General features: G+C 45.4%; 1 protein-coding gene across 1 annotated transcript in view; it reads right to left on the bottom strand.

Annotated features, from left to right (window-relative positions):
- Positions 1 to 2,419: 2,419 nt before the first annotated feature.
- Positions 2,420 to 27,390, bottom strand: part of TRAPPC11 (trafficking protein particle complex subunit 11) — a 35,143-nt gene continuing 10,172 nt past the window's right edge. Inside the window, exons 9-30 of the mRNA XM_024562675.3 lie at positions 25,798 to 25,931; positions 25,001 to 25,148; positions 22,826 to 22,919; positions 22,023 to 22,102; positions 21,843 to 21,921; positions 21,706 to 21,760; positions 21,225 to 21,370; positions 20,736 to 20,797; positions 20,254 to 20,386; positions 19,577 to 19,707; positions 16,757 to 16,912; positions 15,159 to 15,346; positions 14,891 to 15,039; positions 14,593 to 14,714; positions 13,952 to 14,071; positions 12,564 to 12,629; positions 12,298 to 12,454; positions 9,602 to 9,713; positions 8,834 to 8,925; positions 7,814 to 7,947; positions 6,395 to 6,562; positions 2,420 to 3,367 (exon numbers count right to left, since the gene is read on the bottom strand). Of these exons, the coding sequence (XP_024418443.2) occupies positions 3,323 to 3,367; positions 6,395 to 6,562; positions 7,814 to 7,947; positions 8,834 to 8,925; positions 9,602 to 9,713; positions 12,298 to 12,454; positions 12,564 to 12,629; positions 13,952 to 14,071; positions 14,593 to 14,714; positions 14,891 to 15,039; positions 15,159 to 15,346; positions 16,757 to 16,912; positions 19,577 to 19,707; positions 20,254 to 20,386; positions 20,736 to 20,797; positions 21,225 to 21,370; positions 21,706 to 21,760; positions 21,843 to 21,921; positions 22,023 to 22,102; positions 22,826 to 22,919; positions 25,001 to 25,148; positions 25,798 to 25,931 (2,571 nt within the window). The 3' untranslated portion in view covers positions 2,420 to 3,322. The remainder of the gene's footprint in view (positions 3,368 to 6,394; positions 6,563 to 7,813; positions 7,948 to 8,833; positions 8,926 to 9,601; positions 9,714 to 12,297; positions 12,455 to 12,563; positions 12,630 to 13,951; positions 14,072 to 14,592; positions 14,715 to 14,890; positions 15,040 to 15,158; positions 15,347 to 16,756; positions 16,913 to 19,576; positions 19,708 to 20,253; positions 20,387 to 20,735; positions 20,798 to 21,224; positions 21,371 to 21,705; positions 21,761 to 21,842; positions 21,922 to 22,022; positions 22,103 to 22,825; positions 22,920 to 25,000; positions 25,149 to 25,797; positions 25,932 to 27,390) is intronic.

Genomic DNA, 27,390 nt, shown 5'->3' with positions numbered 1-27,390 from the left:
CCCCCCTCCCCCTCTCTCTAAAACCAACATTGAAAAAAGTATTTTTAAAGAAGAATATAAAATAATGGATTAAATATAATTGTACTTTTCCTTCGTGGCGGGCTCTTGCACTGCTTTCCCAAGTAACCACTCAGAGCATCGACACTGTGCCATGTTGATTTAAGTGCCTGCTTCATAAAGGTTTGCTGGAGTGAATGAAGTGTGGAGAAGCTGTCCTGCTGGTTTTATCTTTGCAGATGGAAATTTCTCGTGAACTTTAGTTTTCAAAGTGGAAGCTGTAGACAGGGGGCGGGGGGGGGGGGGGGGAGCATTGCATCTGCAACCCTCCGCTCAGGTGAAGCCAGGTGGTCCCCTTCAGAGGAGCTGACAGCTGCTACCAAAATCGTCGACGCCGACAGGTCCACACCGACCAGCCGTCCCATCTCCCGGCCCGGCCTTCACTCCCATGATTCTTTCACGGGAATGGGGAGAAAGCAGTGGAGACACACCAACAAAAACCAAAACCCAAGCTCTTGAACAACATTAGCGATAGATGAAGGCACCAACTCATTATTCTGAAATTTATAGAAATGATTAAGTTACTAAAAAATTATCTTTCCTATAGGAACTTTATTTGAGGGGTAATTTAATAGACCTAAAGGGGGAGGGGGAAAGTTTGCACACAACGCAGCATGTCACCTGTGAGGTGTAACTACGAAAAGAGAAAGGCAGGCGGGCGTAAAGCGGGGACCCGGGCAAGCTTTGCTCTCTAGCTCCCACTGCACAGAACTCCAGGGGATGGAAAACCAGTTCAGTGAGGCCCTGGGAGCAATTGGCCAGCCAGAACATGGACCATTTCACCAGGGAGCCGCCCCATTCCTTCAACACTCGGATAAGGGAGAAAGGGGGAAGGGACTGCTCTATATTAAATGAAACTTAGCAAGGAAACTAAGAAACATAATAATGGCCCCTGTGTGGATGCTGATTCAAACAAACCAACTGTAAAAAGACTGCTTAGTCAATTAGGAAAATTAAATATATATAGTGAATTAGATGGTCTTAAGGAATTGCTGGTAATTTATTAATAATGCACTGTGGCTATGTTTTAAAAGTCCTCGTATTTATGGGTGAAATTATATGAGGGGATTAGGTGTGGGCACAAGACTATGTAGATGGTAGATGGCAAAGTATTTTTGGCTACTAAAGCTGAGTACAAGCATGTAAACATGTTATAGTCTCTACTTTTCTGTATGTTTGGAAACTTTCACAATAGAAAATAAGATGCAGTAAAGGATGGTAATCAGAGTGGAGAAAACATTGTATGTGTAGTCTGAGCAGCTAACACCTCTGATAAACATCACGAGCTATCATAGATTCCTCCTGCCCTGTGTTCAGATAATTCAGTGTTGCACCCTGGCCAGGTGGCTCAGTTGGTTTGGTCCTGTGCACCAAGAAGTTGCAGGTTCGATCCCCAGCCGGGGGACCTACGGGAGGCAACCCATGTTTCTCTCTCACACCAATGTTTCTCTCACTCTCTCTCCTTTGTTCCCTCTCTAAAATCAATGAACATATCCTTGGGTGAGGATTAAAAAAATAATTCAATATTTCATCTTCAGTAGAGGGCTTTTTTTCTGTTAAATTTGGCTTTGGGGATTCAATCCTTTGTCAAGACAATGATAGTTGAGTATCACCCAACAGCAAACATCTTCCAAGCTACAATTCTGCAATCTGATGAACATTATGAAGCTAAAAAAAAGGCAAGCTTCACCCCCAAACCCTCAAACTCCAACAGAAAAAGCCCTGCTCTCCAGAAACAGCAGTAGCGACGGCAGAAGCCAGCACCTTTGCAGTTTTAAGTGAGTTTCATTCCGCCTAATTCTCTTATCACTGCACGTGCAGCCACCTCTGATCACCGATGTCGCACCTGACTGCTGCTGAAAATGGCAGTCATTCCTGCTTATTCACTCCGCCATCCAATGACACCGTCCACCTCGAAGTACTTTCTACACTGGGAGCCGGGACACTTTAGTTGAGTCTCCTGGGGTTTTCCGCCAAGAGGGGAGCTTCTGAAAGGTATCTGTGGGGGCAGCACGGACCCTCCCCGTGGAAAGTATCAGCTTACCTTTCCATTTGCTGTGCCTTTTTCTTGAAATATTCTGCCTCTCACTGCAATGCCAGTGTGGAAATTACAGCTCAGGGTTTTTAACAGCTGTTGTTAGGGAGACTTTAATATTCTGGGTGGAGACATAACGAGCCATGAAAGAAATGACTGAATCAAAACCAAAGCAAAGACTCTTTCCGTCAAGTAATGTGAAGGAATCCAGTCCTCTGCTCTCCTTTTCACCTCATAGGTGTGTTTTTAGTGGAAGTGGTTTTGCGGAACTGAAACCAAACAGGCTCAAAATAAATAAAAGATGTACACAGGCATATTTGAATGAGAACAGGTTTATTTACATCCTTATTTCCTTTTTACAACTCCTACACTCTTAAATAAAAATTTCCAGAAAATCAGATTGTTTTAAATTAAAATATCTAAACAAAGAAAATTTTCACAATATGATTTTTATTGACATGAGTTTTTAAGAGCCTTAAATGGTTCTTTTCAAACTGCACAAGGTAGTGAAAAGCTTTCAGACCTGGTACTTTTTCAAAACCTTTCATTCGGGAAACTAGGCTGATAATCAGAGCCTCGCAGTCTCACAGATAAGCATCCCACTCCGCTGGGACACAGACCTGCTCTACAAACAACCCACACTCGGCTGGGAGCTGGGCCCATCCGACACGTTTGATGGAAAACAAAGATACGTTTTAGACAACTCACACTGCTCCAATTAAAACCTTCTGGAAGCTTTCTGGATCAGTCCCACAATGGCTCTACGTTCTTGGGTACGTGTCAGGAGCACACACTGAATTTATGAGGGTGGAGGACCTCCAGTTCAGTCAACTCTGAAGGGAACTCCTGGGGACGCTGGACCCGGCAGGGGCGGTGCCAGTGCGTCCCCTCTCCCCGTCCGGTCGCACTCGGATGCTTAATTTTCCTCTGACACTGCACACGCAAATCCCTCACTTTCAAAAGCACTTAGGGTTCGCAAAATGACTTGCAATAATAACGGTGGGCTGACAGCCTTCTGTGTCACACCGACGGGCGTCAGATACCGTGAGACTGTAACAGAGGACAGACTTCCTAATATTTTATGCACAAGTTCCTCTGAACAGCTGGCATAACACCCACGGTAAAACAGAACAAGGTAACTTTTACCACGATCAAAGCTACAGTTCAGAATGAAAATCTCTGGGACGCTCCAACTCCTCAGCAGGCACAGCCAAGGGCCCGTCTGGAGCATCATGCGGCGGCAATAGAGGCGTCATCCATGAGCCGACCCTGTGGCTTTAAAGTGGGAGAAGGAAAAGGGTTCACAAAAGAATAACGACCACGTAAGCTCTATTAATTGAAAAGATTGTGAAATTCTTGGGACTGTTCACAAAAACAGAATAAACAAGAGCAAATATCAAAATAAAACGTATTTGTTTTTCGCCCTCAGCCTCACTCTTTACTCGCACCTGTGGACAGCACCTGCGTGCCTCCGTCCCTGTGGCCACCCACCCCGTGCAGGCACCTCCACATGCTGAGTCCGCCTCAGTCGCTATTACTCTCTCCGCCTGGCGGTGCAGCAGCGACTGCCGACCTACCACCACAGGCAGGAGGAGGGGACCTGGGTACCACTCCTGCTAGAGTGATAAAAGTGTTATTCTCTCACTCTCTCTCTCCTGCTCAGGGCCCGCCTGGGTCTCAGCCTATGACAGACGAGTTCCCTGGAGATTCAAGGTCTCCCAACATCCTGTTGGAGAAAAGTGATTCCCAGTGAACGCTGGCTACCTAATGACGAAACACCGCAAAGATACAAGCAGCAGGTAAGGACAAACATGTCCCTTGCTCAAGGCCACTGACTAAAAAAATGCAAAGCATCACATCCGACAAGTACAGGCTGGAAATGAGTGAGAGGTACCATAACTGTCTTTAGGTGTAAAACCTAAAGGTTAGCAACACCCCAGAGTCAAGCAGCTAAAAGAAAAAATCATTGCAAATGACTGTAATTTATTACACAGATAGACCCCAGCAGGCCTCCTGGGGAAAGCACGAGAGGGACGGTGTCCGGGACTGGAAAAGCAGTCGCCACCCAAAACCCTTGGAGGAGCTGCCAGCAGAAGGACTCCGGCAGGGGGCCCGCAGTGAGGACAGCGCCCTGTGCACCGGGCGGTTGCTGTGTGGCTGTGTGTGCATGCATGTACACCTGCATGTCTGCACGCATGCACACATGTGGACGTTCGGCCCCTCACACTCAAGGCAGGAGCAGAACGAGTGACAGAACAGGAGCCCGGTCTCTGGCACCTCCTGTGATGTTCAGTCCTGACGCAGGAGGCTCCGTTTTAGAAACGGAGGACGGTGCATCCCGGTTAAACGCCCCCAAATGCAGCTTTACAAACAAGTGCCTCGTCCAGCCAGAACCCCGCAACCTCACAGGAGGGCCTCGCTCTAGGGCCACACCGGCCCAATGACTGGGACCGCAGCCACGCTCTGTATTGGCGCTGCCCAGTGGGGCGTCCGCGAGTCTGCTGAGCACCTGAAGTGTGCGAGTCCGCGTCTGCTGAGCACCTGAAGTGTGGCTGGGGCAGCCGAGTAACTACTTTAAATTAAATGAAATTTTAATTAATGAATTTCAATCTCCATGGGTACACAGGGCTGGTGGCTACCCCACTGCAATGCGCAGCCCTGAGGTTGACGACAGCTCCGCACGCAGGAAGCGGGTGGCGCTCACGCCCAGCCTCCATACACAGCTGACACAGTGCTGTGTCCCCCCACGGATAGAGGAGCTGGTTCCCAGGGACCCACGCTGCCTCCCTGGCAGCAGTCAGGTGACCAGACGGTGGCGCTGGCATTTTGAAAAAAGAGCATGGCAGTCAGAAAAGGAAATGCTCGTTACGTTAAAACGCATGAACGTTTATTTTTCTGGAACCTTTCCTCACAGACTGAAACACCGCCCCAAAGAGGCTTCCTGTGAAAGACAGGCCAAGGTCCGAGCTAGTGAGAGCTGCAGGGAGAGGGGTGCGAGGAGACGGCTGAGGCCCCGAACCCCGAGCGCATGCACCTGCCCCCGCACCAGCCATCCCACGGTGGGACGTGGCCGAGCCCGCACACTGCACCAGATGCTCGCACCAGCGAAGGCCGCACTCCTGGTGAGAAACAGCAGCTTTCAGAAGGTCAACAGCTAAAAGGACGCTGGGCACTGCCCACGCCCCGGCGCTCCCTGCCCCCGCAGGTGACCCCGGACATGGCAGTGAGGAAGGCGATGGAGAACGACCACGGAATGTGGCCAGGTGGGGTCGTCTGCAGACCCACTGCCCTGCGGGGGCCTGGGAAGTCTCTGCAACTGCCTGTCATCTGTGCTGTGAGTCTGAAGCAGGTTACAGCCACTGTTTAAACACTACAGACCTGAAACCACGAGTCTGCCTTTCTTCCTCCCCTTTCTTTTACAATTTAAAGTATGGAGTAATGTAGGAGCTTGGAAGGGTTAATGAAATGATTTTTCGGCAGACACAAAAAAGCATCTAAGTCAGGAAAGAGAAAAGCCGGAAGAATTATGAAGGATACAGTAACAGAGACTAACTTATAACATTAAATCCCAGATCACGCAAACAAGGCACGGTTCCCCAAACCTGACAGACACGCAAAAGGGAACAGCACGCAATGTAACTTGCCATTTCAAAGCGGGGTATTAACTGAAAAGGAAAAGAGGGTTCATACGGGCTCGTGAATACCCGAGCTACCAGACGTTCACGAGAACCAGACTGTGTGGAGGGACAGCCTGGGCCTCAGGGGCCACCAGTGGGTGGTGAGGGGAAGCGGCACGAGCCACACGATCCACCTGCGGCCAGCGCACTCTCACACACTACGACATCTACATGTTCTTTCACCAAGGGACCCTGGAAAGGGTCTCAGAGGAAGAAAATCAAACGTTAAACCAGAGTATAGTTTCCGACAGGTGGTCGTTTTCAGAAAAGACCTAAATCCAGTAACACACAGTTAAACAGAGAGAATTAGGAAAGTTCAGGATTAAAAATCAGTTACAAACTAACTATATTTAAAAACATACTTTACCAAAACCAAAGAAAAACATGTTTAAGGGCACTCTAAAGATAAATCATTTACCTAAGGGAACAAAAGTCTGTGGAATTAGATTTTATAAAACAACAGTAACCTTATAGAAATGAATAGCAATATTGCCAAATTCATACATAAAAGTCAAAGTATAATTGTTAGTCTCAAATTACTGTTTCCTGATGTTTACATGAAAAAAAAAATCTTTTGTTTGCTTTCAAGACAGTAAATGTAGCAGCAGAAATTTCGAAGCCTTACCTTTACAAAAATGCTGGTAGGTATAAACCGCCTGAGCAGCTGGTGTGTGAAGTTAGGGAATCTGAGCAGGTTGATATTGAGGGACGGCAGCTGCTGGTACCCGGCCATGAGAGGGTAGAAATTGTACAGCATTTCCTGCTCGGTGCCCGGCAGGATGCGTAATCGGATCTAAATCACAGAAAGTAACAGATGATCAAACGCGCAGACCTGCAGTATCTGTCTTGTTACCCCCAGCTGATTGACAAGTGACTGGACACCCACATCTCTCTGGTGAAATGTTCTCTCTCCTATTCCATCCTCCACAGGTTCCAAACTGGAGCGCTGAATTAGTAAGAGACCAGGCCCACCCAGTTAACACACGTATAAAAAATACACGCGTGATTTCTGTCCTACCAACATCTAAAAGGCAACTTGAACCAGCCTAAAAATGAGAGCACCAGGCGGATCAACATATTCTGTGCAGTAAGTAGACCGGGCAGATTTCACCGCCACAAAAGTTACAAGGTAATTTGTAGAAAGGTACCTTTGTAAACACTGTGTCCACATTAGACAAACTAGTGGTTTCTTGTGTTTTCTTGTAGGGATTTTACCTTTGTGGTAAGTTAAGTAACTTCCAGGGGAAACAAGATGCTTGGACATTTTTAACAATACTTTCAAAAAGAACGCGAAGTGGCAAGATTTCGGGAGAAGGGAGCACAAACTGGTAAGATGTCGGTGTCTCACATTACCTAATTATCTTTAAGTTAATAGGTGGAAAAGGTCAAGACGCCCAAGAAAAGCTCACTCACTTGCAAGTGAGAGCATGCAGGGACGTGACACGCCAAAGGTAACGCACGCACACATGTGCACCAACCTATCAGAGCTGCGTAAGCTGGAATTAGTGTATGAACTCAGAGCGTATACAGCTGTCTTCTGCATTTCACAACAAACATGGCACGCGGCACAGGCGCGGCACAGGCACAGCACAGGCGAATGGTCAGGGAAGGTACTCCTGGGTGTTAGGACACGACTGTTCCTCTAACTGCGTCCTCATTAATAAGAAGTACTGGCTGACCACAACATCTCTGAAAATTTTCACTGATAGTTCGGAGGAGAACTAGGCTTTTACTACAGGTAGTTACACCCCCAGGCTTCAAATTAAAAGCCAAAAAGACACACTCACACACAAACTCATTAGCAGTAAAAGGGAAATCTAAGATTTTCAGGAAAAAGAACCTACATGTGTGATCTCAGTGTGACAAGGTTTGTCCATTTATTCCACCTCTATAACGAGTTGTACGTAACCCATAAAAGTGCCTAAAAAGTCACAACCACCAAAGTAACAGGGACCACAGCCGCCTGTCAGTCCAGCTGCCTAGCTCCCACCCCCTGGCCACACTGCGTGTCTATACACGCAGCCCAGTGGGACGCAGCCTCCACCTGTTTAAGACCGGAGAACATGAAGGCGTCGCTGGGCTCCACGGAAATCTCCACATCCTGAACTAAGTCAGTCTTGTTCTGCAGGTGATACTTGACAGGTAACGATTCCCTGACACGTCCAAAGGATGGCAGATCTGCAGAGAGAGTGACACAATTCTCTTGGTTAAAAAGGAAGCTCACCATTTACACGTTCTCTCTGTACACGAGTCTCATTCTACAGGACATGGGCTCATTTAGGTTAATGATATTACTGCACTCTGGCTAAGTAAGAAATGTTTGCGGTTGTGCGTTAGCCATGAGACTATGACAACAGAGGTTAAGAAACACCCAAGTCTCCTTCTAAATCCAACCGACCTAGGGTGTGTGCTATCAGGAGCTGAATTGTATTTTAGGAGTAATTTTTAAAATCTGCAAAAGGTTTCCATAAGTATCAACCATGTCTCAAAAAGGAATGACGGACATTAGGTGCCTCTTGATGGGAGCGCAAGTGTAATTTCCAAAACTTCAACCTGAGTCTGACCGCGCCTACAGACCTGCCGATTTATAGGGACAAAGAAACGCTTAAAAACAATGCAACGCAATCAGCAAAACCCAGACTGCAGCAAGCTCTGCAGGAAAAATGAACAGCGAGGAAGACAGGGTGAAGGTCGTGGGTGGAGGCGGCGATGGGCCAAAGGGCAGGGTCAACGAGGAAAATGTCAACACTGGAATCTGATAACATTAGGACAATTTTGCTAATTTTTAAAGTCACGATAATGGTATTATGATCACGATTAGACAAATAACTGCCCCTCTTACAGATACCCACGGAGATATTTAGAGACAGAGTTACATATGGAACTGCTACTAAGTAACAGGAGCATGCAGAGTGGAAAGAGGCGCCAGTGGAATGAGACTGGTCACAGTACACTTGCATACACGTCAGGGATTTTCCACAATAAAAAGGTTTCAGAAGTCGTAGAAGCTGCGACAAACATTCTCCTTGAGTCTCCCCGTCAGACAGACCGCGAGTGCCGTTACCTGCGTTCACGTGCAGGGGGATGCTCTCCACAATCACGTGCGGCAGGGTGACGACAGTGCTGACTACAGGAATGTCGCCCCAGGCGGAGGCCCTGTGGCAGGAAAGGGCGTCTGTTACATCCAGGGTTTATGGGAGAAGTCAGCGAATCAGAGACAGGGAACAAGCATGGTCCCCGAGGAAACACACATCCTCCATTTCCCACGACTGCGCTGGTGGAAGCGGCCGTGAAGCAGTGAGAGCTCTCAGACCCCCGTTTTGGTTTGGATGCTTCTAATTAGCCACGCCGGGGCCGGGGCTGCTGTCGGGCCCCAGCGGTGGGAAGTGAGGGGCTCCAGCCTGCGCACCAGGGAACAGTGCGTGGAGGTAAGACGCTGTCGGTGCAGGGCACAGTGTGGTGCAGGCCGCGGGCACAGGGTGCTCACTGCCACGCCAACAGTCCCCATCATCTGCGGGTCCCCTCGGGCTCTTGGGCGGACTATCTTACTGACCACGAACAAGGGCGTTACTCTTACGTTTATGATGGTCCTATCATCACAACTGGTTTTGCTAAAACATCATCAGAATGTAGGTCACTTTCATTGTGACAAAACACAAATCAAAGTTTAATTATCCTATTTCATCTCTGTTATTTGACAAACGGCCAGTGGTGGCATGGGACCCCTAGTCCGCTCTCCGGGGCCAACAGAAGGTCTCAACGACAATGGCAAACAACAGAGGCGTCAGAGCAGCGCAGACGTGAAGAGCAGACCTCGCCCACATTGCGTTACCTCTTCCAGGAGACAAGATAATGCCCGGTCGCCACTCCGCCTTCAGCAGGCCCGGCCGATGGGCACCGGAGACAAAAGCACTCGCTGGCACTCTCCCCGGTCTGCAAGACAACTACAAACGACAGCCTCGTCAGCCTGAGCTCCGGCTCACCTGCGCGAGGGGCACCCGTCTCTGAGCGCGCACCAGGAAAAGGACACCTCCTTACACATCACTGACAGAGACGTGGACACCAAGGCTCGGAGACGTCCGATGACGTCCCCCGGTCACAGGGTCCCCACCCAGTGCATTTGCTGCTCTAGCAATGCTCCGGCACAGTGAAAACAGGGGAGGCACCTGCGTGTTCCCACACACTCCACTGGGGGCCCATGGAAGGGAGGAGTCTGGAGTCAGAATAACACCTTTTGGTGATTATTTTAATTTTTCCGAATTATTTCATGTCTCCAAAGCAAGCATTTCACAATAGGGAAAAACCCCCATAATTTTAGTGTTACCCCTTAAGTTACTCAAATGTCATTCTAGAAAACTACTGGCTTTCTGAATAAACACATACTGTTGATAGCCCCAAATGGAAATACATGCTATGTTGCCTCATTCTTGCCCAACGTGGCTCCTACCTCTTGTGCAAGGGTGCGTGCCTCTGCCAACTTCACAGTGAATCTGAGCTAGGTAAACGCCCCTCCAGACCATGCCCTCCCCACCTCCAGCACATCGCGGCCTGCAGTACCTGTCACTCGTTCAAACGCAAGCTGGCAACAGTGCCTACGTGACGTCGACTTCAGCAAATCTCTGAGCAAAACCTCGTAGTAACAACACAGTCTCTAAACATTAAGTAACTGTTTTTATGGTTTTCCAATGAAGAAGATTGTGATAAATTAATGGTTATGATTGTGGGTAGATACCAGAAATGAAAAAGGAAAAAAAGCTGGATTGAACTTGACTTGACTTAACTCCTTGTAAGTAATTTCTAAGGACTAGGAAATGACAATGTAGCGCAGTACGTAAAACCCACGTCAATTCAAACTTCTAAGAGTAGTTTTATGAAAACCTGGGGTGTTCACATTAAATTGCCCCGAAGTCCTCCCTATTCTAAGCAGCCAGCCAAATCGATCACAAACTTCAACGATTAACATTAGGGTTAACTAGGGGCCTCGGAAAGTGGTGGCTTTAATGTGCCAAACACACAGTTCACAGTGCTTCGGTGCTGGCGTCCTTGGAGGTGGTGGACAAAGCGATGCCGCCCCTCCCCCCAGATATTTACATCCTCATTCCCAGAACCTTTACATGTTACCTCACACAGTGAAAAGGACTTCACAGATGTGATGAAGACGGGGTCTTAAAATGGGGAGATCATACTGGATTATCTAGTTGGGCCCAATGTAGTCACAGGGTTGTAAGAAAGAGCAGGAGGCGAGAAGGAGATGCAACGAACGGAGCAGAGGTGACGGAAGGAGAGGTAAGGACGCCACACAGCTGGACCCGGGGGGAGCCACGAGCCAAGGCCTCCAAGCGCCCCGAAGCTGCAGCAGGCCAGGGGAGGACCTCCCTGGAGCCCAAGGAAACGCAGCCCTGCCGATGCCTTGATTTGAGGACTTGCGACCACGAGGATTTTAAGATAATAAAACCTGGCTTTTATTATCTTAAAAACTGGACATTATTCATGAATTTAATAAAGACTGATGAACTAGTATGAGGCTGGCAAAGCACAGAGGAGGAAGCAGTCACAGCGCTGGCTCTCGAGGGGCACACAGTGTGGTGGGGAGCCTGTCTATGTGGGCACAGTGACAGTGGTGTGTCCATGACCCCAGGGCGGGAACAGGGGAGAGGGGAGAAGGGAGAGAGCCCGGCTCTGCTGCAGGAGAGGAGACCGAGCTGACCTGTACACCGAGGAGCCGACAGGAGCCCCACAGGCTGGGAAAGCAGAGGGAGAGTGTGTTGAACAAAAGTGAGACAGGCTCAGAAACAGACAGGCAATGCTTGCTCACTGAAAACTGTCTGGCCTGCTTGGAGTCTGGGAAGGAGCCAAGGGAAGGAGAGAGGCCAGTGTAGAAGCAGCTGCAAAGGGTAGCCGAGCCTGCCTGGGGAAGGTCTGGCGGGTCATGGAAGTTTGTGAAGAAGGAATGACAGGTTCCAAACAGTTTTCTGAGGAATCAAACTCTGGAGCAACATGAAAGGTAGACGAAGGGAAGGAATGGCCAGGAGGCGATGAGTTGAGAAGCTATTTCGAAAGGCCAGGGGGGACGGCAACGAGAATGGAGGGGAGAAGCTGGACTCAGAGACGTGGAGACGGGAGAACTGCCACTTCTAATGAAACGACATGTAGCCAAACCGATTCACCACAGGCTAATGGATATACACAAAGGCTAAGTTCCTGTGGCATCTCATCAACATTGTAACAAAACAACACTGAACGAAAGGATGTTATTCAAGGACCTGCTGTGTTATTTTATTTTCAAGTACATTTTTCAAAAAGTAACTTCCTTATAGTAGCAAATATCTGATTTTTTAAAACAAGGTATCCTCAAACAGATTGTAAATAATACCAATTCCACCTTAATTCTAAATGTATTTGTTTTGTGAGCCTGAGTCTCGAGTCCCCTCCCTCGCCAAAGGCCAACTCTCACACGGCTACCCCCTACGCAGGCACGCTCACACACAGTGTCTTCTGCTAATGAAGTGGGACGGCCCCCATTCTCACCTTTGTCCAGCTGCGACTCAGGCTGATCCACAGACGTCATAGAAGGCGCGAGCTGGAGCTCACTGGACGTGATGGTGAGGGCCCAGGGCGAGGCACTTAAGAGGTCCGTCATCAACAGGAAAGGGATGTCGGCGTAGACCCTCTCCAGGTGCTCGAACTGTCACAGACAAAGACAGAAGGTCTGTCAGGCATGACATAAATCTGTTTTGCTCTTTCCTGTTAATGATTTCCCCAAGTGATTTCCAATGTGCTTCACAGGGACATACCTTCGTAGAAACAAACTTAACAGAGACATCAAATGGAAAGACGGTTTCGATTGTCACAGTTTCATCCTGCAGGAAAACGTGAAAGGCACAGGCAATGGTTTTCTAAATAGTAACGGTACATAGAGCTTTAAACACAGAAGGCATTCAAAACAATCTACATAAATAATCCCAATTTTAGAGTAAGAAGCTAGGATTTTCCCTTTAGATTTTTGTCAAAATCCATGCAGAGAGACCAGACTACTTTCTCTAATTAATTACCTTACGGTATTATTATCACACTGGAAATGTTTTCTTACTCATCATTTATCTCAGGATCGAGAGCAAGTGGGCAGGGCAGGCCCCGTCGTCATGTTACAGCAGAGGAGCCAGAGGTTCAGGAAGGTTTTAAGTGACTGGCCTTAGGCCACAAAGCTAGTGGCACCAAGCACAGACTCCGGGCCTTCTTTCGTCACCTCGACTCGAGATGAGTGAAGTAACAGTGATGATAACAGCGATGTAATGTGAGTGTTATAACCACTATACCCGTATTATGTAATGCTCCTAACTCAAGCAAGCACATGCCACTATTACCGCCATCTGAAGACGAAGTTGCCACATAGCTAGTAAGTGACAAAGGCAGAAACTGAACCAAAGGTGACCCTGGAGCCCGACTTAAAACCAACTGCTCTATATCCCCTCTCTAGAGTCTGTTCAAAACACAGTGCGGTTATTAGATGTCTGAAAACAAACAACCCTCCCTGCTGGGTAAAAACGCCAGCTGTAATGCCAGATAGCTCTGGATTTTAATCCTGGCTGGATACACACTAGCCGTGTAGACCGTGGACGTGGGGTGTGACCCTGGGAAAGTTACGTGATCTCTTTAAGTCAATTTCACAATCCTCATAGGGCTGCTATGATAATCAAATGGGATAACTCACAGAAAGTACTTCATGATCTGCCTAAAATATTACCATTATTATATGCTTCAAATTATTTCCTCTTTCAAGATCCAACTAACTTTTTAGAAGTATAGTAGTATTTTACTATATATTATTTTATATATAATAATATTATAATGTTTCAAACCAACTGACAGAGTTTATGGAATGCGTGCTTTGGAAAGAAGCAGATAGGTTTAAAGTCTCACGACTCGTTCGCATGAGACCTCGAGCCCGCTGATTCTCTGTGAAAAGCCACACCGGCCAACCTTCTACTGTTAGAGCAATGAATGCCTTATTATATATTATATTGCTAATAATCGATATACATGTGTTAGAGAGCCAGCAGATTTCAACTGAAGTTTGTAATAGACTGGAAGGCCCTCACTGCTGATTTCACAGGTGAGCTGAAATGGCACAGAATGTATGCTGCAGGCAGGGTGCTTCCGGAAGGAGCTGCGGAAACGAGACCTTGTGACACTTGCAGACGATCTCCTCATCTTCAATGGCGGCGGTGACCAGGTAGGACACGTACACGAGAAACATCCTGGGACCCACCGTCCCACAGCGCACGTACAGCGTTTTTTCCAGCTGTGACAAAATTGAAGTGCTTTCATTTAATCACCGTCACAGAGTCCCATCTGACGTACATCCTAGGACGATGTTCCCACCTAACACAACTGACTGCACCGCCTGGCTAAACTCCTGAACACCTTTCACAGGCCGGTCCTGCCACAGCACACGGGCGGGATCCGCACTGCTCCATCTTTCTGTGGTCCTTCCCGACCTCCCAGAAATTCTGTGTTTGGTTTGGAAACAGACGCTTACTGAATGACTATTTCACTGAGTTACAAACTTCATGTCATTTAGTTATTCAGCATTACTTAATTATTTTTATCAGGCAACCAATTCTCCATTATCAGAGTCATTTGTTCAAAAATCCTTTGTATAAAAACTGCTTAAGATGTTTTACACACTCAAACGTAAAATGTGCCTCGGTTAAATCACATGCGTAGTCTCAGGAAACGCTCTTCAAATGCTCTAAAGCTCGCTACACACTTAAAACCACAGGCTGACAGCTTTCCCGGCTGATCCCCGCTGACCGAGCTCACCTGCTCCCCGGGGTGCAGGTCCCCAACAGGAATGTCCGTGAGCAGGGCGGGGCAGGACTCATCACACAGTTCTGTCCCGCGCAGGGTCACCTGAGTTTTCTGAGTCAAATTGGCATCCTGGCCTGAAAGCGGGCATATTGGTGTTTGAGAATCCGGAGAACTGAAACATCATCCTCACAAGCAGCGCTGCGTAAAGCGCGCTACGTCAGAACCGTGTCTTCCACAGACTTCCAGGGCTGCAAGCCTGCTGTTCACTTCACGTCACGTTAACACGGCCAAGCCTGAAAGGGCTGCTTACCCGGCTTTAGGCCCGCAGTGAGCTTCACGTCTCTGATCTGGCTCTTTTCGTGGGACTGGACGGTCACCACCAGACAGTACATCTCATTCGTCAGGGCAGGAGGGTCGTGTCGCAGCTGGACCGAAATGTTTGGAACTCTGGAAATGACCCTTTGAGGGGAAAACCGTGTAGCTAAGTGACCGACTGTTTCAAAAACCGAATTACTGAAACGCAGAACTTAAAAGAAACGAGACCAGCTCTCCCACCCGGCCTCGCCAGGCCGACTTACATCGTGCTGGCCTGGACCACGACGCTGTCCCAGTGAACCTCGCTGTCGGGGAGCTTGGGCCGTCTTCTGAAGGAGCGCGAGGCCTGCAGGGCCTCCTGGGACGAAGCCGCGTCTCCTCCTCCTCCCTGCCAATTCAAAACCACGCACCGTCCCGTCTCGTGGCCCAGAACCAGATCCACAGAAGTGATCTAGAAGGAGGGCGTCTGTCAGAAATGCCGGCTCGCTCCTGTTTGTCACCGCCCCTCCCAACGCCTCACATCGTACAGGCTGGTCTGTGGAGTCCACCTAGAAACCCAGAGTGACGCGGGCCTTATCCCACCATCTCAGCGGGGACGCTGGCTAGCAGCACACTGGGTTTCAACTGCTTTACCTTCCAGCAGAGATGAGAACGTGGCCCTCTGGCTCAGACACTGGCTGCTAGGGTCGCAGCACGAGGTGCAGGGTCGGACCCTGCAGAGGCCTGCCGAGAGGTTGCCGAGTGGGCAGCACGAATGTTTGGAGAGCCACTCGTGCACTCGTGGCCTCACTCCACACAGTTTCCCTGAAGGCATCTATAGTGTTAGCAGGAAATTCTCTGCTAGTTGAATACATGTTCCTTTCAACTACACCCATTAGCAAATTACTCAAGTAGTATTAATTCTGATTTACATCTGGTAGGCTTCCTTAGGTTCCTTGTAAAAATACGTAATTTAGTCAAAGTCATGAAGATCTTTTTTAAATGAATAATCAAGAAACTCTGGATATTGGCTAGTAATAAATTCGGCAGATTCACAGAAACGGTTATGGGAACACTGGTAGTGCAGTCTGACGTTTCTACCCTGGACACACGGTCCCAAGTGCGCACCAGGCAGCCACGCTCAGTCAAGCCACGGCAACAGTCACGCAGTGAGTGCTTACTACGCACCAGTCACTACTCAAGCAATTCACACTGACTCACTCACTCAACCCTCGAGAGATACTAAGAGGAAGGTCCTGTTACTATCGCCACTGTACAGACGAATCAACTGAGACACAAAGGGGCCAAGGAACCGCCAGGGCCACAAGCTCTCCAGTGAGCTGGAGAGCTGGCATTTAAGCCCACGTGATTCGGCTCCAGAGTTCACACTCAACAGAAACGTTACTTTCATCATGTATGTCTGAAAGGCTTTTTAATTACCGACATTACATGGATCCTTTCCAATATGTATCTTCATTTTTTCTTCAAAAATATGTAATCAGCAATGTTGAGACATCAAAATGATATAAATCTTCAGAATGAACTGTCATGTTATACTAAATATAATTGCTACATTATATAATATATACATTTTGTTTAAAATTCCTTAAGGAATTGTCAGCATTAAAACAGAAAGGTTGGTCTTACATACTAACAGGGAATGATACACACTATCAAGTAGAAAAGCCAGCCGCTGAGTGCTATGCACAGCGCATTCTCAGTGAAAGGAGACCCCCCAGGCCACTTCGAATGGTCTCCCTTGGAAAGTCCAAGTGGCAGATTTCCATTTTTTACTTAATCAACTGCTATATTACTTCAAAATTTTTCTGACATACATATACTTTTATCATTTAAAATATCTCAAATAAATTACATAACCAACCTCAATTTTCTTTCCCACATCTTCAGTTTTTGCAACAAATTTAAACAGAAACTTCCTTGTTTTACCAGGAACTAAGCACATCTTCCCCTGAGTCGCATTCTCTAAAACCTCACTTGCTTTGGATGCTTCCTGGATCACACAGAGCTGGTTGTACTCCTGAAAGAGAGGGCGGCAAGAGCCACAGGTGACACACAGCAAATGCCACATGTCTTGCTTACACTACACACCAGTGCGTCGGAGCTTGTTAAGCTTGCCTCCACTGAAACTGAGGCATTACGAAGGGTTATTAATAAATGCAAGTTTTTTGTGTAGGGGAGGCACTAATCCACTCCCTGCCGCTGCAAGAGAAGGGACCGTTCACTACGCACGAGCCGACGTCTGAGAACCTTTGGAGAGGGAAACAAAGGCTTATTCTTTGTTGCACTGGACGCTGTCATCTTTTCTTAAACAGCTTTCTTTCCCCTCGGCTCCTGTAACACTACGGAACCTCATGCTTCTCATCCTCCTTGACTACAGCTCCCTTCAAAGTCCTGTTTTCCCCCTCTTGCCCCCTTAGACACAGAGGCTCCCCATGTTTCAGTCCTGGGCTTTCGGGTCTTTCCTCTTCCTGTTTACATTGCTGCAAAGCTGCTCCATGTCCACCTATTCTGCACCTCTGGGTCCTATTTCCCACAGAACCCTCTAATTCCACCTACAATGATCTGTCCCCATGGAGGTGGTGACCAAACAACCACGCAGACAACAGCAAGGCCACAGGTGTGACCAGCACTGTGCAGGCTGCGGAGCCTGACTGGGTCGGTGGACCACGTGGGTTGGGGAGGTGTCCCTGAGGAAGAGAGGCTTTCCTCAAACACAGGAAATGAGCAGGTGGAGAGAGGAGGGGAGCCCGTCCGAGCAGGTGAGACACGTAGTGAGGTTCCCATCCTAATATTGGGTGACCTCCCTTACATTTGAAACCTGTGGCCCAGAGAAACAGGGCGAAACGGCAATTACCCAGGGGCGGGAGAGGTGGGGAGAGCTGGCCCCAGGGCACAAACTTCCAGTGACAGGATGAGCGAGTTCGGAGCTGAACAAACGTACAGCAGGTGACTCTAGGTAACCACACTGTGTTCCATCACAGGAAGTTGCGGAGAGAGGAGATTCCTGAGTGTTCTCACTGCACACGCACACAGGTAATTACGTGAAGAGACAGGTGTGCTAACTAGCCTTCCTGTGGTCATCACTTTGTAATACGTACAGGCACCAATAATCATGCTGTACACTTTAAACTTAGACAGTGTGGTACATCCTAGCTCAATAAAGCTGTAAAACTTAATTAATTAAAAAGTAAAGACAATAAAATGTGTTCTGGTCCTTCATGAAAGGCCCTGACCCTTACCCACCCCCTCCCCATTCTGTGTCCTTGGTGCACACACAGGAGTCCAGGCTTAGGGCAGTGTCCCCGCCACCATCAGCTCCCTCACCCCAAGCTTCAAACGTATGGTCACATGTCCTTTGTACCTGGATTCACACAATAGCTTCGAGTTAGTTTCCATAGTATTTCTTTCCTCTGGTTTGCCACTGGAATAAAATTTCCTAAAGCTTTTGATTTAAAATTCTCAAACTAATTAGAAGGAATCCTTGGGTGATAAATTGAATAAAACACACTAATCTGCAGGTGACTGAAGTTCATTAAATAAAACCCTATTAAAACAGCAAACACTCTTTACCTCCATCCAATAAGTAAACAGATAGAACATGAATGAATGAAGAAATCTCAGAAGACTTCCATTTACGACCCTATCTCTGTTTGACTCTCCAAGTTCCTTCAGACCGCCACCCGACAACCCCCACGAAGCCCCTCCTTGCCCCTCTCCTCTCATGGCCTTCACGTGCCCATAGACAGAGTGGGCACCTCTGTTTTCTCATTGCCATGCATGCTCTCCACACTCAGCTTTTTACACCTGTAGTAACTTTATCTCCATTCTTAAAACCGCCTCTCTTTACTTTATAGCATGTCTCCTGCAACTGTACTTCTAGCCTACGGTCCGTAATTCAGGTCTCGTCACCGTCTCAGGCAGTCTGTGAGTCAGTCCTGGCCCCGCCCCCAAGTGCCGACATTTTAATGGGGTTCCCATATGCTCAATGGTTTCAGGGTCACCATAATACTGAGAATACTGTGACTCTCAGTAAGTGCTTGCTGGTTAAAGGCTCGGTATACTTTCCCGGTGACCAGAAGGTAATTCTCTACTAAGCAAGCCTGTAACGGAAACTGTTGGCACATAACTGAGCACATGACTACATCACACTACAAAAGTGTTCAAATACAAGAAGTATAGCATGACCCCAATTCTGCAGAAAAGTTATACATGTGTGTACCCAAAATGTCTAGACTACCCACGAAGTCAGTGGTGATGCGCTCTGGGGAATGGAGGTGGAGGAGCGTACATTTACATACTCGCACTCCACTTACGTCCACCCCGCCTCAACCACTTTAACATCAAACACACAGCAGATCAGTGATGGAAAACTGGTATCAGTGCTGGACCACAAAGCAAATGGTTGTATTCATTCTGAGTATCTTATTTGAAATTCAAGCTGTATATTACAAAAGTGCACAGAGTTCTTAAGAGTTCCCAAGCATGGAAGGAAGAACAAAAATAGTGGGGAAATGTCAGATCTGAATTTCTGACACAGAGGTTGGGAACTACAAATACACTGACTTGAATGTGTCACTACAAAATCATTTCGACCTAACACTGATGAAGCTCACTTGCCCTGCCTGACGGAAGCCAGAACAAGAGACACACGTGGTGAAGACGCGCTGGAAGGCACCGTTACCTGATTGTTGAAGCTGACACACAGCTTGGAGAACCTAATGGGGTGCGGACAGTCGGCCTTCAGGTAAACATCAAACTGCACAGGAACATCAACGTGGAAGCTCGGGGCGTGAAACTTGGCCTTGCATTGCACTGCGAATAAAACGAACGGGCTGAGTCGCACGGCCGCACACTCAGGGCCCCACACTCCGCTCTGCCCCGAGTGTACTCTGCAGAATGGACACACCCACCGCAGACACTCCCACCGACTTCTGCCTGCACCTGAGGCCTATGATCAGCACAGATGTAGCTCATTTTTTGAGACAAACCAAACTTAAATGAACTAAAGTGGCTCCGGAAACGTAACTGACATAGAACGTCAAAGGAAAAAGAACCATTTTGTTACTTTTCATTTATTTCTAAATACCTGCCCTAGACAGTAAAGCAAAAACCTTTTAAACAACAGTCTTTTCAAATGTGTTTCACATAACCTCTGAACAACAAATGAACAAAGTAAACTTAAGACATAAACTATTTAAAATTTTGATCATCGGTGGGGAAAAAGTCAGTTTCCCTATTAAAATGACTATACTTTGAAAATTCCTTCTTTGACTTTTACGATTATTATTCTGCACCTATTCATTTTGTAGAAATAAGGTTGATTTCCCTGAAAGAATAGTGCAGATGCCGGCTACCCACCAAAGGGCACAAAGTCCTGGACTCCGATTGTGAAAACATTGCTGCCGGCCAGAGAAATCCGGTCCGCCCACAGCTTCTGAGCAGTCTTCACGGCCAAGACATCACAGTCGGGTTCAGGGTCAGGACTTTCATTCTGCACCAACAGAGTTAAACATTCACTCAGCCAGTTATAAAAGTACGTGTAAGAGATACAGATCTAAGTATACATGTCCCTAGAACTTATTTTATGTAAAGCATTCCAGCCCCGGCCACTGTGGCTCGGTTGAGTGGGTGTCATCTGCAAACCGAAAGGTCACTGGTTCGATTCCCAGTCAGGGCACATGCCTGGGTTGTGGACTCAGTCCCTATTTTGGGCACAAGGGGCAACTGGTCAGTGTTTCTCATATCAATGTTTCTCTCCCTCTCCTTCTTCCTCCCTTCCCCTCTCTCCAGAATCAAGAAAAAAAAATGTTTAATTAAAAAAAAAAAGGATTCCAACCTACCATTAAAACATTTATGAGGTTCTTTTCTATCCGAGATTTCTGGTCATCTTTCAGAGTTGAAGCTGATATGAAGGAAGAGGGGAAAAACTAGAAATGTAAGACAGGCAAGTACGTCCACTACCCCCATTTAAGATCCTAAAATATTGTACAATAAATATCTCTGCTAAGCACAATTCCAGAAAATTGAAAGACAGCACAGCTTCCTATAAGTCAGCCGCAATACTTTATATACTTCCATCTGAAGTCTATGTGAAAAATTATTTTATGCCATGTTTTTAAAAGGCAGAAGAATTTTGTTTTTCTCAACCATGAGACCCTCAAGTATTACAAGTTCCACGGAAGGTATGAATCCCTTCACGTCACAAAGTGACTTGTACATTGTAAAAGTCTACCAAGTATGTGAGACAATCATTCTTCCCATTTTAAGAGCTTAAAAGTTGCTAAATAATCTTAAAACTTCAGAGAGCTACTGAAAGAACACCAAGTTACCTCTTCCAAGGAGTTCCAGGGAGTAGGTGATGTAATCTTTCAACTGGGCCATGAGGTAGGCACACTTCAGAGCGGTAGTGAGTATGGACGTGAGGAGCGTCCACCACCCCTCACTGCGGTAATCACACATCACGTAGTCCAGCAACCTAGAAGACAGCGGAGGGCAGGACAGACTGAAACGGCGTCACAAGAGAGGGCTGACGAGTTCTGGAAGAAAGCAAAGTGCATCACTCGTCCTACGTAAACTTCAGAAAATTATACTGCAATAGTTTAACAGGTATGTTCACATTTAGCTATAGGTAAGGTTTCCTAAGACTTTCAAATGATTGTACTAGTAGATAGTACTTGAAAAAATATCACAGCGATGGAGTCTAATAGAAGTAGAAATAAGTATGGAAATAATAAATCCTTCAATGTCTATTCTAACCTTTCTCTAAGGAAATCGGAATACTTGTAAAAATAAACAGTAAGTAGGACTCACTTCAAAGCTTTGGTATAATCCTTTGCATAGTAATACTCCTCTCCCATCTGAACCACTATAAAGCAAAGAAGGTTTTATGTGCATAATTTAACATGATTCACACTTGGATGAAATTCTGGCATGTCATGAATACATACTGAGATGACTTTTCATTCTTGGACACTTATACTTCTTAAATTGTGCAACAGCGTTGCTCAGAAGAGTTATTATCATTTCCTGTTAGAAAAGATAAAGTGTGAAACATTCCAATCCAAATAATCTAATGTTTTCCTTGAATACTATAAAAAATAGTTGACATTGGAAAAAAAAAACCTTACAGAGTGAAGAACATTTCTCTCTCTCAGCTGAATGGCAAGAATTCCCACCTTCTCTTTTTCAGGATCGGAAAGATCAAAACCTGTATCAGATAAGACACAACCCATTTTAGACGGCTCATTTAACATAAATCCTTCACATGAACACTGGGAGTGTACACTCCTTGAATCCTTTAATATGGTATATTTAAAATTCTTAAACATTCTAGAATTTTAAAGACTCTGGGAGACAGCTTTATCGGCACGGTAATTCTCTGTGAGCTTTGGTTTAAAGAGAACATCAGTGAGCTCGGTATTCTTTTGCCAGGTGGAATAACCACCTGAAGAATAATGCCAACATCATTGTCTACACAGAATACACTTCCTGGAGAGTACAGCAAGTAACTTCTCAACACTTGCTACGGAGATTGCCCAAATTAAATCAGTATGTATCAAACACAAAAAAGACGCAGAGAAATTATTTTTAAGATGGAACGAACTAATGCTATTTAAAATGTCAAATAAATCATTAAAGTTAACTGGAATTAAAAAATATTTAAATAGACCAGAGTGGCTTATTAACTGTGTTATTTAAGACATCCAAACATTAGCATTTTAATCACATCCACATCTTTAAGTTATTCTGAGATGTAGTGATACAAACAAAACATAGCAAAAGTTAAAAAACGGAAAATCTTTTTAAAAAATGTTTACAAAGCACACATTCTCACGGCGACGTAATTTGTTATGCCTAAGCAGCCCGTGGGGAAATTATGACAGCAGTCACTGCCGTATGAGGTCAGAGGGCAGAGGGAAAGGTGACTCACTCAGTACTCCTTGCCGCCATGACCTCTGTCCATAGAAGTCAAGAGCGCCTGTCTGTGTTTCCAAGGGGTCAGGGCTGGGGTACGGGACGGAAGCCTGTAAATGGAAACACAGCCCTGAATACGAGTTCATGGAACCCGCCACAAACCGACTCTCCCTCAATTCGGACAGAATGAAAAAGCGTTCATGAATACAAATACCAAACATTCAACTATCAAAGATGTGACTATTTTAACGTAAATTAAATCCTCACAAAAAGTAAGCCAAAATGTTTCATTTAGTGTTCAGGATGTCTCAAGAAAATCAGATTGAATAAATCAACCTGATTCTGACCAATGAGTGCAAGGTACAGCGAGTCCTTGAATAACCTCACGTCACTGTGACACTGACGAGGCCCCGCAGGGACCTAACTGCTGTTCACACCCATTCCCGTACAGATCCCCTGGGGTGAAGTCGGCCTCACTGTGCACCGCCCAGCTCAAAGCCCTGGACCCCACTGACAACGCTAAATGAGGATGTGCCAGAATTTGTTTACATTATCTTTTTACCTTTGGTATAATAAATAACCCAGTAAAACGTACTACAAATTATGACTGACGTTTATTCCATATGTAGAAGTGCTTCTTGGGCAAATGAAAAGAATGTTATAAGGAGCTTTAAAAACACACTATTTTCCTTAGTTATCACTCGTGTTTAAGTCCTGGTATTAATGTGGGAGGGATACTTTTGGTACCAGAATTTACAAATTTATACTGTTTTATTTTTCTTTTTCATAACTTTTCTCCTGAAACCCAAATGTAATACAAGTACATTGTTGAAAACTGCAGAACACATCCAAAAGAAAAAGGATAAAAATGTAAACCACCTATCAACCTGCTGCCACTGTTAACAACGTACAGATGATTCCTGCAGATTTTGTACACAGACATTTATTCATCCTATCAACTGGAATAATTTCTCACCCCGCTCTTTTCATTTATGTGTAATCTGCACATCTCACCACACCATTAAATATTCTTCTGAAACATTTTCCATGGCTGCCCGCTGTCCCACATTTTAATAAACTCCCCACAGTTTTCATCTTGTTATTTCTATTTTACACTACAATTAATAAATCTGTCAGAACAACTTTATAAATAAATCTTAGTACTTATCTCTTAGGATCTCTCTGCTTTAGACTTCCTGAAAATTAAATCCTGCGTCAAAACACGGGCACGATTTTGAGGCATCTCAAATTATTATTCAACAGAAGTATTATTTTACATTCCAGCTAATGTTAATTTTTAATGCCCATTTCCTCATATCCTTACAAAACCTAGTTTTAAAACCTTTTAAAATACTGTATTCAAAATACAACATGCCAAACTTTCACAATATAAAACATGCAATGAAGTTGTATGTCATACACAAATAACATGGTAGAAAGGTCTAGTGATACTGTGATTTAAGAAAAAATCCATATATTAAAGTACTAATATGCAAACTGTTTTTGAAAGTTTTTAAAGTAGTACTGTTGACAACATTCAGTTATCTTTACAGAAGAAAACTGCAAATTTTAAGTGAAAATAAATTGATATAACTGTATGAATGAAAATGAATTTACACATACACACCCTATTCTTATTCTAAAGGTGCTTCCGGGGAAACTGGTATCTAACTACAATCATCAAAGAGCAAGGTGGTCACATGAAACGTCAAGTTTCAGGAACCATGCAGTTAACGTTATGTCTCAAACGCATTATTAAGCGTTTTCCATAGAGAAAACCCGCAGGAGGAGGAGAAGCCCAGAGTTGGAGAGTGGGAACAAAGCACGAGCCGTCAGACCCCTGCAGGCCTGATCTCGAGAACAAAACGTTGGATCTACAGGGTAGCACGCACTAAACTGTGGCTTTTATTTTAAAGTAACCTTCCCGTGTCCAAATCACTAGCTTATTGACAATCATAAATCTGTTCTTCAAAGAGAAACTGCTTAAGTCACAGGTGAAAACTGAGTACTCGGGTGAAAATGGAACACTCGGGCTAAAACTGAAAATAACTGTAATTCCTGAAAAATAAAAAAAAAACTGATTACATTCAAAAGCTTAGCAAAATTACCCACACCAATTGGTTTTCTCTCCTTTCAAGAGAAAAGGACTCAGTTTCCTCAAGGCCAGACCCCACGGGAGGCGGTAACTCACTTCGTGTTCACAGAGGGTTTTCGCGAGCTGCTTCCGCTCCTGGGCGTAGTACGCAGCCTGCTGGTAATAGAAGCCGGGGTTCTGCGTCTGAATAGCTGTCAATCCCAACTTGATAGCTTCATCAAACAAATCTCCAAAGGCTTGGAATCTAACAAGGAAAAAAGAAAAAAGAAGTTTTAAAAAAAGAATGAGAAAGAAAAAGGGAAGAAAATGCTTAGTTCTGTAATTACTCAACCTGGAATCATAGCCTCAGCAACCATTAAAATAACGCCACTGATGGAATGTAAATCAGTGGGATTCCTTGGGTAAATACTAATACATAATAACTTACTGTAAGTAACAGACAGATTCTGTATCTAAAGAACCCCTCAGTGCTGGCAAGCCTTTATAAACACACGCCCAAACTAAATGTCAAAATAGCCCCCACTACTCCAATATATCCATGTTTCTGGGAACAATTTCATTTTAGCAAGTTTTAAACATCGGTCCCAGACAGAAAGTTCCATGTCAGCAGGGATTTTTTGTTCACCGCTATATTCTCAGAACCTCGAAACATGGTAGAAACTCAACAAATATATGCTGAATGACAGAGATAGTGCCATGAATTAACCGATTCCCATTAAGGAACTGTATGAATCAATACTTACTATTACTGGAAACATACGTACACAAGATCATTAAAAACCTACTTATTGACAATATCTGAGCTCCATTTAGAACCCAAGCCCAGGCTAATCCCATCCCTCCAAACCCCGAGTGTTCTCTTTAAACCCCAAAAAGCGCAGTTTAAAACATACTGCTTAGACATCCACGCAGCGTGCTCAAAAGACAACTCCGCGCTTCCGATTTTTTTCTTGCACAAGTCGATGTGTTTTCGGAACTGAGCGATGGCATCCAGTGGGGTGTTGTGCTGAAAGCACAGCCTACAGATCTGCAAAATGTAAAATCAACCCCGGAAGAAAAAGGAAAGTCAAAGTCAGAAGACATGTTCACTTAAAAATGTGTCGACTTCGAGACCAACTTTGGAAAGACTACGGAGCTTCCTCCTCTGACGTTCTCTGTGGTAGCACTGATTTTCTCTAGCAGCATGGCTATGCTAAAACCAGGTTACGCCCCTCGATAAACAAAATACATTATTCAGTATTGTACTGAGTCTATTCTATACCCTAGAAAAAGCCTCATAATAGCATAAAATAGAATAAAAATATACACTCAACAAAGAACATAAAGACGGGCAAAAATAAAGCATCTCCAACAGATAACTAAGAAAGAACAGGTTAACCTTCAGCTCTACAACTGTCAGAAAGCTAAGGATTTTCTGCAGCACAACAGAACACAGCGGACTCCATGTCAAACAGGGATTACAGAAATTCTTAACCACCTTTGGTGGGGATGCTATTTCAGAACAGCCATAATGTATACGTATGCAGCATAAAAGGAAAACCAGAAGAAACAAAGCCTAAATTTCTTTCCATATAGTTATTACCAGCTTTATTTTTCAGGTACAAAGAAATACTTGAACAGTTAAGCCTCTCGCCTGTCCCTGCCCCTGAGCCCCCCTTCCCAGAGGCAGTCATTGCCCAGACTGGTCTCATGACGCACTCCATGCACAGACGAGTGTGTGTGCGCACTCACACGTACATACACAGATACGTGTACGTACATATACTGTGTTTATACAGAGAGCTTCTCACTAAACATGCTTTGTGCCTCACTTCTTCACCTAAAAATGTATCTTGGATCTCATTCCTTATCAACAGATGGAGTTGCCTCATCTTAAGTGTTGTATAATACCCCATTGTTTGGACTTATAATTTATATTAACCAGTCACTTATTTTTGGGTGGTTTCCAATCTTTTCCTATCACAGGATATAACAAATATCCTCATATGAGTGATTTGCAAGTCTTAGCACACATGTTGGATAAATTTCCTGAAATGGAATTGCTAGGTCAAGGGAACACCTGTCAACTCTAAATCTGTAGTCACTGGAAAAAAAAAAAAAAAGACTGGACCAATTTCCACTTACGGAAACAATGAATTGAGTATCCACCTGCCCTCACATCACCAATCCAGTGCTGGCCTTCTTTAAAGACCGAGTGTGAGAAGACTAAAAGCAAAACAAACAGCCCTCACTTGCCTTCTGGGAGCATCTATTTCTACCATATATAATCTTAAACTACAGAAATAACATATATAAAAGTTTCCACTAAGGTGAGCAGATACACCTTTCCCAAGGCTGTGCCATTAAACCAAGGAAGCCTTGTATTGTTCTAATATGTTGCGTCTTTTAAAACTCAATAATTGGCAGCTTTCTTCTCACTCCTTCCTGCTCCCACGTAAAAACAAACAAAAGACCCCCTAGAGTAGTTTTACAAAAGCAGAACCGCT

Source organism: Desmodus rotundus, chromosome 13 (genome assembly GCF_022682495.2).
Source record: "Desmodus rotundus isolate HL8 chromosome 13, HLdesRot8A.1, whole genome shotgun sequence".
Lineage (NCBI taxonomy): Eukaryota > Metazoa > Chordata > Mammalia > Chiroptera > Phyllostomidae > Desmodus > Desmodus rotundus.
This window is presented reverse-complemented; position numbering and strand designations above follow the sequence as displayed.